At 33.9% G+C, this 18,923-nt stretch overlaps 1 protein-coding gene across 2 annotated transcripts; it reads left to right on the top strand.

Annotated features, from left to right (window-relative positions):
* The first annotated feature begins 49 nt into the window (after nt 1-49).
* Nucleotides 50-18,538, top strand: LOC138940132 (uncharacterized). Of its 2 annotated transcripts, none has more exons than XM_070308683.1 (13): nt 50-586; nt 7,366-7,466; nt 11,505-11,634; nt 11,740-11,813; nt 12,007-12,267; nt 12,701-12,800; nt 13,265-13,395; nt 13,475-13,727; nt 13,813-13,880; nt 13,990-14,064; nt 14,210-14,464; nt 14,570-14,821; nt 15,187-18,538. In XM_070308683.1, the coding sequence occupies exons 2-13, from the start codon at nt 7,367-7,369 to the stop codon at nt 15,315-15,317; spliced, it is 1,830 nt and encodes a 609-aa protein (XP_070164784.1). In that variant the 5' UTR covers nt 50-586; nt 7,366; the 3' UTR covers nt 15,318-18,538. The 2 variants fall into 2 exon arrangements, with proteins under 2 accessions (XP_070164784.1, XP_070164785.1); XM_070308684.1 differs by lacking the exon at nt 50-586 and adding an exon at nt 4,949-5,192.
* Nucleotides 18,539-18,923: the final 385 nt, after the last annotated feature.

Raw genomic sequence — 18,923 nt, 5'->3', positions numbered from 1 at the left:
AGTTATCTCCCTCTCCTCTCTGCGCACATCGTACGCCGCCATTGTTAACCTGCCTCGCTTTGCGCCGCTCCGCGCTCCGCCGCTGCCTGAGAGACGACGTCGACGTCGACGAGGACGAGGACGAGGACGAGGACGACGCACGGGCGTACCGCGGTGTCAGCGAACCCCATTTCGTCGCTCGTGCGTACTCGTCAACGGGCGTGTAGCCAAGTGTCGGGTTCGCGTACGTCGCGAGAATCGTTTCGTTACGCTTTTGTGCATCTCGGGGGCCCCGTCGGACGAAACACCTCCTCCAGAGGGTGGAAGCGAGACAGAGAAAAAGAAAGGGAGAAAGAGAGGAAGGGAGAGTGAGAGAGAGAGAGAGAGAGGCGCCCTGGCCACTCGCGAAGGATCGTCCTGTACGTTCCCTTCTGTCACCTTCGTGCCGAGACCGATACGGATCGCGCGGCGGCCTCTCGACCGATGCCCCGTCGACGGATTCAACCCGGTGACGGTACGACCGTGTTGTGCGTCCGTTGTTAGTGCATCATGTGATTGCTTCCCCAGGGTATTATCTACGCCACGGTGACGGATACCCCGTGTGAAGGTTAGTTGCGCCGAGTTAATCCTTACGTCCTTGGGGCGGTCGAGCGGTAATCGCGATCGCACGGACTCTCCTTGCAATTCTCTACAAAATCGTCGATTTTTTCATTAGAGCCAATCGACCCGCTCGCAACGATCGCATCGTTCAGCCTTTATCTCTAGTTGATGATTGCCCACCCTTTTCTTGATTGTATCCTTTACTAGAGATTTCTTTTATTTAATTGTCTTAATTGTATCTTTTCTCATTGTATCAACAATGAAACGAATATGTGGTTGTACAATATATATATATATGATTTAGAAAGAGAAAACGGCTGAAAAGATCAAATTTTAAAGCGTATTTTTATTATGATTTTTTTTTTACGTCATAACCTTTTAATTATACATTCACAATACATTCATCATTTTATATATATATACAATTAATCATTATTTAAATTTAATCATAATATCGATAGAAATGAAGATTTGTAGAATCGATCAGTTAACATGATTTAGCGAATTCGCGAATTAATAAACCTACGTATAACATAGATAAAGAAAGAGGAAACTCGAACAAATTAAGATGCATTCGAAAAAAATTAAAAATTTAATATTATCATTAAGTATGTAACATGATTATGTCTAAACAGCTGTTATAAGGAATGTACTCCGGATAGGATAATGTTTTTGAATTTTGAAGTAAGATTGAAGAAAACATTTTTTAATGCGCCGATAAAAAAAAGATACTATATAATATATAAATATATATAAATTTCATTTAAATATACATTTCGTCAATGTAACTCTATTCTGTTTCCCTTTCTCTTCTATTAATTACACTCACATTTTCCGCTTCATAAATATAATTAGTGTATAAGATATCTCATATTCTTCCTATAATTTATTTAGAATTTTTATTTAGAATTTTTACGGAAATTATCTAATTTGCAGTTTACATTTTGTTTACGAAAACGTCAAACGCTAATATTTTTCCAATTAGAGAAGCCATTGTAAAGTCTATAAAAATATTAAAAAAAATACAGATATAAAAATACATGACAAAACTTTCTTTTTTCTTCGTTTAAAGTATCAAATATATTAACAGAAATTTAATTTTTAAGATTTTATTTTAGAAACATATTTAATTAGTATTAAAGTAAACAAAGATAATTTAACCCAATTTTTATTGAAAAAGTCATTGAATTTGTAAAACTAGAGAAAATGAGGGAAAAAAATTATAGAGAAATATATAAAGAATTTAAAAAGAATTGATTGAAAAGAACAGATTTAAACTTATCGATTCTATTAGTATTAGATTTAATCTTGTGCATCATTGGCATACCTTTTTTGTCCACCCTTTCAAAAATAAAACAGATATACCTACATTCACACGCAAGAGAACAAGAATTGAGTTAAAGTATGACTGAAAAGAGCAGGTCTAATGTCTATACAAGCGACCCATGGGGTTGATCAACTGTATCAAGCTTTGATTGGCTATTCAATCGGCTAGCGATATCTTCTTCCCCTTATTACACACGATCCTCTGCATCATACAATCGTAGCCGTAATAAAGATACAGAGGAGAGATTAAAGGCTAACCGACGTTGGTGCAACCGACTCGACTTCGCGGTTGCCTTTTGTCCCATTCCGGATAGTAGCCGACAGTTTTCTCTTACCGACCTGTTCCTGAGTCATCCTCAGGGTACCCGGAGATACCTGAGATCATCAGCAGTTTCATCCTTGATTTATGTTTTTTTTTTTTTTTTTTTTTTATTTTATTGCATTGTAGAGCCTCAATATATTATAACTGAGAATATTACCTTGTACTGCAGGCATAATTTATCGTCCTATATTTAAAAATGTGTCAAATATAATCTAGGCTTAAATATCATCTATGAAATATATTTGACACGGTTTTTTTGCGAAATTCATCATTAATAATTAAGTTAATTGTATATCTGCAAAGTATTATAAGAGACAAACCATTACAATCGTTATGGCAGCAGCAAAAATAATTATTATTTCATTATAGTTTATTAACGTATTTCATTTTTTTTTTAAAGCTTGCCATTATGTGCTATTATTATTACAATTATCGTTTATTATTGCGTTATAAGTATTATTTTTGTTATAATATATAAATTATGTTTCTTAAAATACAAATTAACGAAGTATAACGATACGAATAGCATATTACATAAAAATGTCAAAAGTCATCATCCATCACATTCTAATTAGAATCTAATGTCTTCATGACTGAGAAGACCACACACATTTAATTTGATAAACGATCATCGTTATTATTTCTAGAATCGAAAGATCGATTCGAGCAGTAAATGTAGTATATTGAGAGCAATAACTGCGTACAAAGCGACTTTAATGATAAAATAATGTTTGTTTTTTCCAACAACGTGAATCAGTTCGTCTCGTTTGTCATCAAGATATAAAACTGCTAATCATTATCATCACTATTTGAATCGCGTTATAGTGATTCACAGTGTGAATAAACAATATTCTATTTGAAATAATCGTGAGCATTAGTTAGAAATTAGAACGGTGTATATATAGATGTATGTGTACATGTATATGTGTTGTCTATCTGGTATTTATTTATTTTAGTCTTTATTTATTCAGTATGCCGAGTTGCGGCAGCCTTGGAGATCAATAACCGGATCACATTTAAGATAAATGTAACGCAAATATATCGGTGATCTCGTTGAAGCAGAGATGAGAAAACTTGTTCTGCATGCGTTCACATATATCGCGAAATGTATAGATTTTGAAAAGATTTATCGATGGAGTATTTTATACGACGAATGTGTGTGTGAATTAATCTTTTGTGTGACCCAAGATATTTTTTCAGATACAAAATATTAAAAATATTTTATATTTATGAGACTATATCGCTTAATAACAGAATCAGAATATATATATATATATATATATATATATATATATATATATATATGTATGTATATAATATATTGTTAATTATAATTATTCAATTTAAGTTATTGATGTGGCACTTGTCTTAGTAAATTTATTTAGATACGGACACAAACTTTTTTTATTTTACATCGCATATAATACACCAACCTTTAATGCAGATTTTCCGAAATAGAACTATTTTTCTCGTTTCCAAAGATGTCAACATAATGATTTGCGATAACCCTTCTGTATTGCGAATAAACAAATATATATAATAGCGCTATATTTTCCTCGTTTCCAGAAATGTCAACATAATTATAGCGCATACTATTCGTTGATTTGTTTATTCGCAATAATATAAGAGGGGTGATCGCAATTATTATGTTGACATCTGGAAACGAGGAAAATAGGTCTATTTTGGAAATCTACATTAAAGATTGATGTATTATACGCGATATAAAATAAAAAATGTTTCTGTCCATATTTAAATAAATTTACTACGTTACTATGACAAGTGTTTAGTCACGTCAATAACTTCAATTGAATAATTATACCTAGTTAACGATATATTCTTTGCCCCTTTCAGAATTATAGTCCTAGCTATAATACAGGTTCTCCCACTGCTATCAAATGTCGTTTCAGCCACACAGTTGCTATAGGACAGACAAGAATAATGACGATCGCGGAATAATTCAATATTGAAAGAACATTATTGCAATATTATAAAGGATAGATCCTCAGAGAGAAATAATGAGGAATAGAAATTAAATTATCGTTTTTTGATCGATTTCAAATGAAACGTAAAAGTAAAATTGCAATTTTCTAGAGTATTTAAAAAGCGTTTTTTTTTTTTTTCGGAGGCGTCAAATCAACGTCTTTTTTTTTCTAAGATCAGATCATACCAGAAATATATTTTTCAAATGAAAAATTAAATTAAGCTTATAAATTAAGATCTAAAAATTTCTTTTCCGTAAAATAAATTAAATTACATTATTGTATAATATTCTTGCATTTTTATAAACGATTACATAAAACCCTCTTCTTTTAGTACATGCAAAAATTATAAAATATGTAAAGGTCAAAAAGATGTTACATACGAGATAGCTCTCGATAGTTATATTGTATAACTCGAAATACACTTGTGCGTGTCCAATGATGTTATTAATATCAAGTATGTTAGCGTTCGATCGAGATTGATCCTTCAGTGCGAAATGTCACGATCGATACTGCGTGACGGATGCGTAAAACGTGCGTGCGGATATGGGCTACGAGTGCTCTCGCGTCCGCGGAACGCGAGACAGAAGCATTTTACATCGGTGTCGCATTGCTAACGTAAGTCGTGACAAAGCAGAGCGGTACACGTGTATCTTGTTAAATAATGCATGCAGAATGTTCTTTCCATTCACGTGGCAATACATACGTGGACGTTCGTCGTCGCGTCTCGAACTTTATCGCCGGGTAACCACCGGGATGCTCTTTTCGCTCTATAGCCGATCGTCGCAACTCGCTCTTATTTCGATGTGATAGATAGTGGACAGTGTGTTTCGCGTCGCGAAAGCTCGCTGTCATTTATTATTTTTTCGCGAGATTCGCGATCGTGGCGTCGATCCTTGGCGAACGTTTCGACTGTCTGTTTTCGACAATCTATGGCGAGGTAGCGCGATATAAGTGGTCAACTTTTTTCTCGCGACATACGTAAGGTAAATCTTGGATCTTCGTGGAAACGAATTATATGTTATCTTCTTATCCTGTTTCTTTAGATTCTTTGAATATAGTATACGTGTGTATCACAGTGACAATAATTATAATTAATGTTTTTATAAAATTATCGCGATTTAACGGGGTATCACGGTTAAATAATAACTATATAATAAAAATTCGATATTGATATTATAAAAATTGGTGATATTATAAAAACAATGCAATTTATGTTTACTCTCATAAAATCATTGGTGATTAACTGAGAAGATGTTTGATCTTCTTACATTTATCAATTTTTCTTCATGGAAATTTTTGTATATAAGACATATGTCAAAAGGACATAGAATTTTTAATCTGCAAGTCATAGAAGAGAGTTATAAAGTTGTTCTCTTTTCAACATATTGATTTTATCGAACAATTGATCAAGTTTCGAGACACATGAGCATATAGCGTGACGTAGCGTCGACTTTACTGGCGATGAATATAAGGGAGGTTTCCGTGGAACGAGAACGATTGTACGGCGAGGAAATGTTGTACGTACACGACATTCGTTCCTTTCCACGTCATAGAAAGGGATTAGTCGTTCCTTTTTCAAGATATCAATTTTATCAAGTAAATAATTCACTTATGATACCCATGATGAAGGACATTACAGTCATATTTTCAATGTATTACGATGTCAACTTTTTCCATGTCTGTATTTTAGTGTCCAAATAAGTAAATTATTGCGTAAATTGGAACGCGAATAAATATTATACACGCGCACAGGATCTATTTCGCAAACATTTTTGTAGAATAGAATTAGGTTATTCTGATTTTAATCAAACAATATGTATCGATTAAATCGAACAAATTGTATTAGAGTTGAATCAACGAAATCAAATTAAATTTGAGCAAAAAAAAAATTTCGATGATTATGCTGTTGTAGGATCGAAATAAATAATATGATCAATAATTAAATATTTGATTAATAATCCTACTTGTTTTAAATAAAACTAATCTATTATTTTTGTATCTACCTCCGTCTATTAATTTAAGAAACATTACATCTTTTTTCCAGATTTATGTTCAAAATTTTTTCTTTAATACAAACTAAAAATTTTATTATATTTTATATTAATTTAATTAATTAATTTATATACTTAATTTGTTGTTATTACACTATAACAATCGTAGCAGAGAGATACTATATATACTTCAATATATATTATTTTGATATTATTTTTTAGTTCTCTTATATTTGCTTAAATCATTTTCTAGGTAAATAAACCAAGTCATCTATTTATCTAATTTTTTTATACGTTGAATTATATCTGTCACTTTTTTTCTATCCCCACTATTCATGTTTCACGTTTTATGGTCGGACACGTGGTTCGTGCTACTTTATGTTACTTTACGTACCGATCTACTTTTAATATTCGCGCACGATGTCATTCGCGATTATTATCTGATCGAGGTACGTTCTCTCTTCCGTTTTTTAATATTATTTTAATAACACAAGGATTATATATCATATAATCTATATATCTCCTACGATAGATTTTACGCAATTAGTTAGTTTACGATTGCAAAATAATTAGTTAATGAAAAAACTTGAACGTGTATTGTTAATTGACTGAATACAAACAAAATTATTAAGCTAAAAACTAAGAGAAGATTACAATTTACAATCTCACACACACACACACACACACACACACACACACACACACACACACACACACATTGTATTTTGATACAATTTATCAATAGTATTCATAATTTGTTTAAATTATGTATCTTTTTAAAAGAGTAAATTATTTCCTCTGAGAAACAAAATTTTTTGAATGGATTAATTATTATAATTAATGCTACGTAACTTTACAATATCATATCGAGTAATAATAATGTAATGATAATGTGACATGCTCGAATTTTAATTTAAAGGTATATCGATATTAAATATAATTAGAGATCTGATCTTGCAATTGTATACCATGTTATTTTACACCAATATAGCGTGTGTAATTTACGATTATATTTAATAACTCATAACTTCTCTCTGACATGATGGAAGAAAAATAAAATGCCTCTGGAAATATTCTCTGTATATGCGTCAGAAATTCGCGCACGAGATCGCCCTGCATATTTCAACGTGCGTATAATCAAAGAGTATGTGCGTATATTTTCCAGGATGCAGGAACCGTCGTTCCCGCGCCGAAAAGGGCTCCTCACCCCAGTGTCGGTGTTGGTGCTGCTGATACTACCATTGGTCGATCTACCCTCTGCAAACGGTGAGTCACTTATAAACGCGCCGGGTATAGATGCGCGCGCGCGCGCGCGCGCGTGTGTGTGTGTGTGTGTGTGTGTGCCGTGTGCAAATATGTATATCTCGATCTTGCCGAGCATACGCTCACCGTCTTCGATAATGCGCGAACAATGGAGTAATAGCAAATAATTACGTCTACTCGTCCCCATATACGCGCGTCCTTAAATACCACTTACGTAAAACGTCTTCTTTTCATATGCCGGCGTATCATGATGTTCGCTGTCATTTTAAGTCTTTAAAATCTATTGCATCAATGGTGTCAAGCGCAATGTTATCGAGTGAAGTCACCAAGTCGTTGCGATGTCAAATGACATCAATTTTTAACGTCTAAGGAAATTGCTACTATTTATTTTGCTATATGTACAGCTGCGCCTTTTTTTTTTAAATTATGTACTAAAGATAAAAGGACAACAAAAATTTTTCGTAAAATTTATGAAAGTTATTTTGATAATTATGTGTGTGTGTTAAATTGTTCTCTGCAATAAGTTTGTATTGATTTAAAATTTGGCATTTAAAGCTATAAAGCTTTTATTTATTGTTTTTTTTATATAAATAAATAAAATGCGATATTAATCACTGGAATTTTTTTATTAAATTTGATTGCACAAAATGTAACGGCAAATTTCATGGTATTCAGAAATAAATGCATATTTGATAAATACATAGAATGATATTCTTCATTGAGAGTTGAAATAATTTGTCCTCTATCAGAATTTGATTTGACGTTTGCAAAGCGAAATTTTTTTGTCATTTCAGTATTTTTTAAAATTGTAATAACAGGGTATGACTATGATTCAAATCAAGAATTTATTGAAGTTATCTTAAAATTAATTTCTAAAAAATAAATTTTCATCACTCATTTTCGTGCGGTATTTCCGGAAGAGAATAACACGCTAAGAACCCCTTTTTCTTAATGAGTTACCGTTCAAGAACTATTCATGTCTCGACATTGTCAAGGGAAAAGTCATTTCGGTCTCAGAAATATTACCACGTGGACAGCCGAATGCACCTAACGCACATTGTACGAAGAGGGCATATTTAAATGTAGACTCGAGAACACACCCTACTTCCGTTAAGAAGTCTATTCGTCATGTTTTCCTCGAGTTAAGTCGTCTGCTTATATACGTTTTCTCCTGTCTCTCGCAAGCCTCTTTCGTCCGATTTGGACTCTCATACACGCGAGATTCGTTCGCGCCGCGCACAGATGAGACTCCGCGCGCTCGTTAGCTCGTTAACGAGTCGTCTCCCCCGCTTTCTACGGCTTCGCGCCTCGCTCTCATCGGGCCTCTCTCAAAAGGAGCTGTTAACCGGGCGTTCGAGGAGAGACGCAAGACGCACAAAACCGCCGCCGCCGTCTGTCGAGCGGCTGTCCGCGCGTTCGCGGTATCTGTCGCCTGTCGCCGCTTCTTCTCATCGAAGACAAATACGACAGAGATAGAGAGAAAGAAAAAAAAAAGAGAGGGTCGGGAAGCGAAATGTTCTATCCCTCCCTCTGCCTCGGGCCGCGTCGAGATAAATGATGTTCCTCCGACGAAAGATGCGTGTCTAAAACGGTCGACGGCTCTTCCTCGCCCTTCTTCCTTTTCGCTCGCGTTCCACGTTGCTGGCTGCTCGGTTCGCCGCGCGCGATGCACGTGCGCACACTGTCCGACACATATAAGGTGTCTTTAGAACCTTCATTATACAATTGATTTTTTTCTAGATTGAATTATAGACAGATATCGAATACGGAATAATCTTCGAGTTATAAACGCGATCGAAGATGAGTCTGCTTTTTTCGTGAATTAAAAAAAGTAGGAGTGCCTCGAGAGGGCGAAATTTCATTGCTCATTTAAATTTAAGTAACCCCGCCGCTTTTCTGAATACTTTAGCGCTCTAATTAGAGATGATTAATGTCGGTTGTTACTTTAATGGCTTTTCCCACGAAATTTCCCCTCGGAAAACAGCGACTACATTTTCGCCGATGTGTCCGTCATTAATATTAAGGCCGGATCGGTTCTCTGCGACACCCCGTAGACGTTGTCGCGTGTGTATCCCATTTCCCTTCGCGCACCCACCCTCCGGTTCCTCCGCCCTCTCTTCCCCGGCTATTTCTGACATTCGCCACCGTTCGCGTCGCCGAGCAAGCAACCACCCCGAAATGTACGCGCGCGTTCGATCGAACGCACTAAACATCGCGCGCCGGTAAATATACGCATTGCCGAACATTTGGACCTTAACCCTTCGGCCAAGGGCGTTTATCGCTTATTCTCAAGGGACCACGGCCTATAAGATGCATATTTTATAAAAAAACCCCAAAGGATGGACCGATCGAAATGATTCCATTTCTCGAAATAGAAAAGGTCTTTAATTCATGAAAGTCGAGTTGATATCAACTTTGAAGTCCAAAGTTATTATACACGCGAAGCTAAATATGACAATCTGATTTTTCAGATAATATTGTAAGCAATCTTTATGTGAGATAAAAAAGTTTAGTTTTTTTTCGATGATAATTTATATATTACATGCTTTTATACTTTATTAGTTATATTCTAACGAAATTGCAATATATAATGTTTTCTCTTTTTTATTTTTTTTTTTTTATTTTTGGTGATAATAATATTGCAATAATAATGAGATTAATATATATTTTTCAGCACATTTTTCTTCGATCGAATAAAGAGCATTGTGTGTAATATCTTTCTCTCTCTTCTTTATAATGTAAAATATATTTTTTATATGTTTTCATATATTTATCTCACATAATTATTAGGAACTGCTATATTTATCAGAATATATATGTTGTTGATTTTGCCAAAATATCTTGGGAAATAATAAAGACTTACTTTATCGGGACGCATCTGGCGAAATGCCTCCAAGAGATTGAAGCGCCTAAAGAGCTTAACGATACTCTTCTGCCATTTGGAATCCTGAGAATGAAGACGTTCAATCATCCACGAGAGGCTTTGCTCTTTATAAACTAGCAATTCTGCTTCGTATATCTGAAAATATTCCCGCTAGAACGTTCATGTCCTCTTGTCTGACAACTTTTCACTAGATCATCCTAGGCGGCCAGTGACTAAGACAAACAGGCGACGAAGGCTGGAGAAATGACGAGCGAGTCATTAACTTTTTTTAACTCGCGCATTCCGCGCGTTGCATCTCGCTTCGCTACGCACACGCAATGCAATGCAACGCAACGGAACACGCTGGCCAGTCTCATTTCATCATTTCGAATCTCACGCTCCGACCGCAGCAATCGTGATATTGGGTCCGATAGCAATTTTCTAATCGTCCGCTCTCCTCTTAATGAAAGCCCCGACCACGTGGAGCCTCTTAATTCCCCCAATCAAGCGATCCTTCGCCTTTGGATTCTTCACCTGAATCAAATTAACGTAGAGTTTAATCAAGAAGGAAATAATCTGTTTCTAAAGTAGAAGGATCATTATATCCGACAAATCAACAATCAAAACATTTTCACGATTCATTATGCGTCTTGTGATGCGTGGAACAAAACTCGTTTGTAACATCTGACTTTAGGTTCATCCTGCACTCAGAAGTACATGAAATACAACTCATGTTTTATAATATATATATGTAATATATAAAATATTAAAATACTTTTGAATACTAATGGCGTATATTGCAAATTAAGTTTTATGTGATTATTATTATTATTATTATTATTATTATTATTATTTTGGATTTTAATTTAACCGAATTTTAATTTAAGAAAAGAGACAGATTTAGTTACAAAAATATATTTAAATTTGGAATATTTTTTCCTCGATTCTTTCCTTAAGAAAGTTTTTTTTTTTTTTCAGAGAAAAAAAATTTTTATTAAAAATTTAAGAGAACTTTATGAAAAAATTCAAAACTAAACGCTATTGGCATTCTATAATACTTTATTTGATTTATTATATTACTATATGATTGTGTAGGAATAATTGTATATCTGCTAGAATTAATACATTAAAACTTATCACGACGAAATGTCTTAATGAAAAGTTCCCTTATGTTTTAGGATCTTGTGTGTTTCCATCAAGTTGGACGGGAGAATGGTACCAGTATGGGAAACCCGTATTCGCTATAAATACAACCGTTCTCGGAGATAAAGTCTGCGTCGAAAGAACGGATGACAAATATGTCGTTCTGTAAGTATCCGCTCATCTAAATATCAGAAAAAATATTAAATTAATCGTGTCTTTTTTTATTATCAAATATTCGTTCAGGATTAACAACGGAAATTTTGCTTACAGTTATAACACCGACAAATGCTATCATTGTATAATTATCAACGGACGACATGAGAACGTTATTCAATATCGTGAAGGTACGTTCATCCTCTAAATTTATCGATATTGAGATTACATTTGAAACGCGATATCACAGGTTTTTTTGAAAAACTAGCCTTTTTATAACGCATCGAATCTTTCTGGTTAGCTTTTTGTAAAGAGGCTAAATTTATAAAGAATCTGCGACATATAGAAATAAGAGGTCGTTAAAACTAAAAATATTTTCTCCAGGCCAGTGGTGTAGCACGGAACGAACAAGTTTGGAAGAAATGTGCGGTATGATTACCTCGGATGATATGCTCTATTCGATGTTCCGCATGAACTCCAAACCGATACCCTGCCCATTCAGCGGGTCATCATTCACATTCACGTATAATCGAGGTTACGGCGAATGTACAATGCCTATAAGTCTCGCGGAGAAATGTACAGACGAGAGTAAGCTTCTCCTCAAGTACCAGGCCTGTCCGGACGTCGAAGGGACCGAGAGTAACAGTACGTTGATCGTTGCTAAAGTATTATCTGTTTTGCTATATTGTTATAAGCTTTGGAACGATTTAATTTACCGCATTAATACGTTACATCATACTATTATTGTATAGGTATAAAACACTTTGTCAAATCGTTTTCGGACGAGTATTATAAAAGTAATATCCACATAATGAGATAATTTCAATGTAGTCTGTTTAATAATATTTTTATAGTCTTTGAAGAAGTATTATAAGTTTCTTTTTCACTTTTATGCGAACATTATTATTCTGTTTTTTTATGATAGTTTTAAAAAAGTTAACACATGTATAATTAAATATTTTGAATATTTAATATAATATACATTTTTAATATATAATATATAAAATCAATTTTATTTTGCAATATGTACGTGTAAAGTTATTTTTATGTTATATAAAATATATTTGATTATTTGCAGCCGAGGAACTACAATGCCTTGCCGTTTGGAACGATGGCCGAAATAAATATCTGGTAGGAACCTTGAGAGGGAGAAGTGTTCTGAGTGCAAAGATGTACAGGTGAAACATGTCATTTTAATTCCATATAACGTATTATTTTCAAGTCCGTGACAGCAGCGGCTTTTCGCTGTTGCGACTTTGTCATAGCATACTGTATGCATCAAGTTGCTTATTTACATCCATTGCACCTGTACGCTAGATGTTTGTGTATTGCGGTTTCAGCAAGTCACATTTTAGCATGATGTTTATGGCATTAGAAGATTATAGCTGATATTAGAACAAGGTGAAAAGATGATTAACCGCTTATTTGTCATCTTTTACGTAGCCATTATTGTCCTTCTTATGTCATTTTATTACTTTCATAAGGCGTATATAAATATGTATGCTTATAAAAACGCGAACTATTAGGTGTACAACTTTGCTTCCGCCGTTTTTTTTCCGAAATTCGAATAAAAAAAAAAGAATAAAATATAGCCTATGAAAAATTTGAGAAATCGTTAAATAATATTTTTACAAATCCATAGGTGTTTTCTATACGAAGAAAAGCCTCATCATCAGGGAAAAATGATTTATTTGCTTGCCCAATCTGGCGATCCGACTTGCAATGGTTTAACCACCGTTTCTGAAGGTTCACCCACCATAAAGCTTACTAAAGGTAATTGTGCGAAATGAAAATATCTCCTTCAGAATCAACAAAAGTTTTTATTTAATCTTCTATATCTTTTTGTTAACAGTCGATAAAGAACACAGTAGATGTAAATATCCGTCCTGGGCAACTGAGTACCATGACTGGCACTCTCTCGACGGTACGAAGGATTATCACTTCACAAACAAGAATGCTACTCTGAAAATAAAGGCACAAGCGCAGGATGTCAATGGCGAAGCGTTCCATGAGGAAAAAATCGTTTGTCATAATTTAGAAAAATTGTATCCGAACGAAAGCATGGGGAATAAAGTGAAACTAGTCGCTCATGTCACCAGTGGCTGGTAAGTAATTTCTCAATTCTCCTGTAGTTTCTAAAACGTATTATTCAGTTTTGTCAACGGAATCTATTTTTACTTATGATTGCAGCGACATTGGTTACGTTTGCATGATATTCCATAAAAGAGACAGTCATATTATTGAGATACAGCAATCAGGTAAATATACTTTAAGTATGCATTGAATTAAATTAAATTAAATTGCTGTATTGAATTAAAAATCGACTGCGCGATGTATACAAAATATTTTTCTGTTTTTTCATTGCAGATCAAAAAGCGATTATGCCAGACGAGGCGTGCTCCATCTCCGATCCTTCCACGATGCCGTATACGACTTTAATAAGTAAGTGCTAATCCATGTTATATCGTCGCTTATGAATATTTATATAGGATTGCGTATCGCGCATTTCACATTGTTACGGATTCAATGGAGTTAGTGGGCGAACAGCAAAATGCATATGCAAATTACATCTGTTTTCATTCTACAGCCACGTCTTTGCATCAGAGAAAATGTCCTAATCCAGGACGATATGAAATTATGGATTTTGCTCCATCGGATATGTTATCAGCTCCCATGTCAAGGCGACAACGGCGTAGTGACTTATTGAGGACGACCAAAAGGCGAATTTGGCAGGACAACACTGAAGATGCGGAATGCAGGAGTACGGATATTCAAGTAGGCTGCTCTTCGTCGGATCAAACTGAAATGATAATCGCCAATACATGCGAACACGAAGAGATTGGTAAATATGAACAAATTTGCACGATCGCTTTTTATAATCTATTAGAGATATATCCATACACACATGGAAAAGCAAGAAAACTGAGGACTTGATATATTTTGGCAGCCTATTTTTGTCACGGCAGTTGGGAGGAGAAAGGAACGTGGTACACGATAGCGTCGCAACGGAATTCCGAACTCTCAGCCAGCCCAGGGCAAACGTTTTGTTTTTCTATGCGTCTTGAAGGTGTCAGAGACAGAGTCTTGGGAAGAGGTGGCAGGCAGAAGCAACAAGAGCAAGAATTATGGCTGTCTAGGCCATTGCGTACTTGTCAGAGAGAATCCAAGGAAGAAGATATGTATAGACTGTCAAATCGAGGTAATTATAAAGATATTTTTACATAATTTTTATAAAACAGCCAACAAATTATCAACGGTCTTATATAGGTTACTTAATCATGAATTATTTTAATTAAAATCTTTTACAAAACTCATAAAAGGCATTTTAAAAGATATTATTTCTAATATCGCAAATATTAGATAGATGAAAAAATTGTAATAAATAATAAATAGATAATATAATATATCTTACTGGAATAATTTACTCATTTCTATTGTAATGTTGAAAAACAGCAAAATAATTACAGTACTTTGTCATAGCTTTAAGATATATTGCGTTGAGTTTAAATGCTTGCGAACATCCTAGATAGGATATAAATATTCAACGTTTATATTATGTTACAGGGGTGTGTGAAGATTTAACAAAGGCAGCTACTAGCGCAGCGTTTGTTCCATCGCTGTCCCAGCCTTTGTTTACCTTAAGTACAGCAGCTTATGCCGCTATTAATACGCTACGTGTATTACTCTGGAGATGATCTGCAGCTATTACATAAGAACTTGAGGTACTACAATTTCCAGCACGACTTCTCAGGTATTGCGTGTTTCTGGAAGTGTATATAGCTTACATACAGTTTGATAGCTATTAAACGATCGACGAGCTGTCAGTATGTAAGAACGATGTGGGAAGCGTGCAGCTAATAATTATTATCGATATATTCATTTCCGTTTTGTTGAAACAACAGCCTAATCATGCAAATTAGTAGTCACGATTGTTCCCAACGAGACTATTTGTATGTGTTCGCGAGTTTTGTACACAATTATTTTTTATAACATAATTTATCGTAATTTATCGCGAACTGTGGTATTCTAAACATTTACTTTAGAATATAAAATTGTTTTAAAATACATAATACGAAATGGTATTTCGTACTTCAAACAAATTTATGTCGTACATATGCATTTGGAATATTCTATTCTATCTCTGATAATATTTTTGAGATTACGAAAGTGTGTAGTTTATACGACAGCCTCGAATCACGACCACTTCTGAATATCTAAACTCGAAGACTCACATGTATATTCTTAAGTACTACCGCGCTACTGTAAATACGACCAGGGTATAAGTAATCGAAATATTTCAATTGAGTTATTTTCAAGTGAGAATTGGGATATGCTATGTAATTACAATTTGACAGATTGAACTCGTATCTAATATAAAATAAAGCAAGAGACATAGGTTTTATCTTTTAGCTAGTATATACAATAATTGTACATAATATAATTGAAATATTGTATAAAGACTGTTTTTAAAAGAGTATAACAAGTATACCGCTCACAATATTGCATATTGTCACTGAAAAGTGTGTGCATTTTCATGAAGATTCTCGAGATCGGCCTCGCAATCGAAGATCCGCGTACGTATGACACTCGTGTTACATTATTGTTCATAAGTTCATGATTCGGAATAACTCAAAGAATAGATAAAATTTAGCAACTAAAGAAAAATTATTTTATGTCAGTTTCTATAAAAATCGAATATGCATCAATACGAAATTTATCAAAAAACTGGAACTAAACAAAATTTAAGCTTTAAGTTTACAATTCTGTTAAGACAATTGTGTTAAAAAATATCAATTTTTTAATTATTACTCGTATAACTCAAGATTTGTTCATTTATATGTAGTGCTTTTATTCTTTAATTTATTAGTTAAATTTATTCTTGTTTTTTAAATTTGATTATATTATATACTGACATCCGCGTTAATTGCTTTTGCTCTTTTTAATTTTTGTAATTTTGCTCTCTGGAGTTTTTCTATATTGTATCCAATATTTCCCTTGATACATTTTTCTCGGCGTTACCGAGTGATGACTCCGACAGGCGATGGATAATCCGATTTGACGGACACGGTTGATCCTAAAAATGGAAATTATTATTTTGTGATTCTAAAATTAATAGTTTTAAAGCATCTTTGGAAAGTTGAAGGTAAAAATCATTGCTTTATCGCATTCACAAACTTATCGAACGACGCTGTCGCATCGTCGAAGATTTTCGATAGGCCTAACATATAGATGACTGAGTGTGGTACATTTGCGGATGCATTAAAACACGTACTCGTCGCGTGTGAATATACATAATGCTTTTGCATTTCTGACACAGAGCTAGTGGATGTTGGAATAAATCAATCGCGAATTTCGCTATCTCCTATTTATCATTGACGTCATCATACACAATTCGGCATATGTATCGCAATTTAGATGTATGGCCTCTCCATCGGTTTACATCATCGTGCTCAAATATCGGCAAATTTCGATCCGCGCCACGCTGGATTCACACATCACGAGATATTTCCTTTTAAATACTCGGTGATATATTGTTTTGACAATTTAATACGTATATAATCTCTTGCAAACGTAACGTTGACTGTACAAATATCAACGAGTCATTTGTGTGCTTTTTTCTATTGCATTTTCGAAAATTAAGATAACGTACAATTCTCACTAACGATACTTACATATAATCTGAAAATTAATATTTACATCGTATATAAATCGGATAATCTCGAGAAATATAATTTATATGTTTATCGCGTATCTCTCTACATTTCTTATAATATATATGGATTTTTATATGGATGTTGCAACACTCATTGTTATTTTTTGATTGAAAATTTGATCTATTTCGTGTTTTAGAGTATTTTCATATTAGCGGCAGTGTGTGTGACAGTATTAATAATAAATCATAGATTTTCATTGCCAACATTTTAGCCGAAGAGATAATATGGCTGGGGTGATAAGATTTAAAAATACTAATTGGTATAGCGTTGACTAAACAACATCCTGGAATCTGTGAAATTTGTACTGATTCGAATATTAAACAAGAATAACATAATAATCTATACGATATTACGAACGAGGGAGGGAAGCCGAGAATACGGTCCATCACGTGAAGCTCAATAGTTTTTTATTTTTATCAAATGGCTCTTTCACATACATACTACACACACACACACACATCCACACACACTGCAACTGTACATATATAAAGTTTTATTGATCATATGCGTATATATGTACACACAGATATATATATATATATATATATATATATATATATCAGATATATATTGCATATATGAAACCACACGTGTTAACTATAGGGGAAGCGAAGAAGCGATAGAAGAAAAAAGTACATAGTGGAACTCATGGATACACATTTTAGTACGTATTTCATCATCCATTAACTCTGTGATATCAATCTCATATACGCGTAAATGTGACAGCCAAAAGAGAAACGAAACTGAACTCTAAAAACACATTTTTATTGTATATATCGTATATTTTCTAAATAATGGACTGTTCCGGAATTCAGGAGATTTGTTGAAGTAAGCGAAAGTGTATGGATTCGAATTATATTAAATATTTGAGCATTTAAATAACGAAGACAGATTCTTATTTTTATACAGATAAGATGGATTTATCGCGATGTCCTAATCTCCCTACACACACGAAACTTCACACGATAAGCGAAAACGTAGTCAAATATTATACATACGAATAGATATTTTACGTAAGTTTTGTAATTACTGCATTTATATCGTTAGCATCTCATCTCCGAAAGCAAGAAGCAATTCTCGACTGTAGATGCCTAGTTCATTGCCGTCGCAAACATTTTTTATTATAATTATTAATATTTTCTCAGTATATATATTATATTAATATTTTATTATATTTTTTGTACGACTCTATTGTTTTATATATATATTGTATATATATGTATACATATATATACTATTTTGAGAGACACGAGATATCTAATAATAGTGACACAGTACAGGCCTTGTTACTTTATGCGCGTTTGAAAATGCGAAACAGAAACGACAACCGATATGCCTTAAATATACAATTTCTAATGCCTTATGCGAATCACAAAAGTATGAACGGTCGGTTACTTTTACACACTGGAATAATCCCGTGTACGATTTTCTTTGGCAAAATTCCACAGGACTGATACACATTGCATGCGTGCGTATATTAACGATATTAAATTATCATATCTACACACAGCGTGAACGTACGATCCCCTCATATAGTCGATACGACTGTATTGAATTCCGGAAACAGATATTACACGATGTAACTTT

This window comes from Polyergus mexicanus, unplaced genomic scaffold, assembly GCF_030449975.1.
Source record: "Polyergus mexicanus isolate NDT 795.1 unplaced genomic scaffold, iyPolMexi1.0 SCAF_16, whole genome shotgun sequence".
NCBI classification, from domain to species: domain Eukaryota; kingdom Metazoa; phylum Arthropoda; class Insecta; order Hymenoptera; family Formicidae; genus Polyergus; species Polyergus mexicanus.
The sequence above is the reverse complement of the archived record's forward strand: the minus strand, read 5'-3'. Positions and strand labels throughout refer to the sequence as shown.

What these genes read in the sequence shown, in the direction of transcription:
- LOC138940132 (XM_070308683.1), top strand. Translation starts at nt 7,367, where the DNA reads ATGCAGGAACCGTCGTTCCCGCGCCGAAAAGGGCTCCTCACCCCAGTG. An exon ending in GCCGTATACGACTTTAATAA is followed by an intron (nt 14,065 to 14,209) that starts GTAAGTGCTAAT and finishes TTCATTCTACAG; the next exon opens with CCACGTCTTTGCATCAGAGA. An exon ending in GTATAGACTGTCAAATCGAG is followed by an intron (nt 14,822 to 15,186) that starts GTAATTATAAAG and finishes ATTATGTTACAG; the next exon opens with GGGTGTGTGAAGATTTAACA.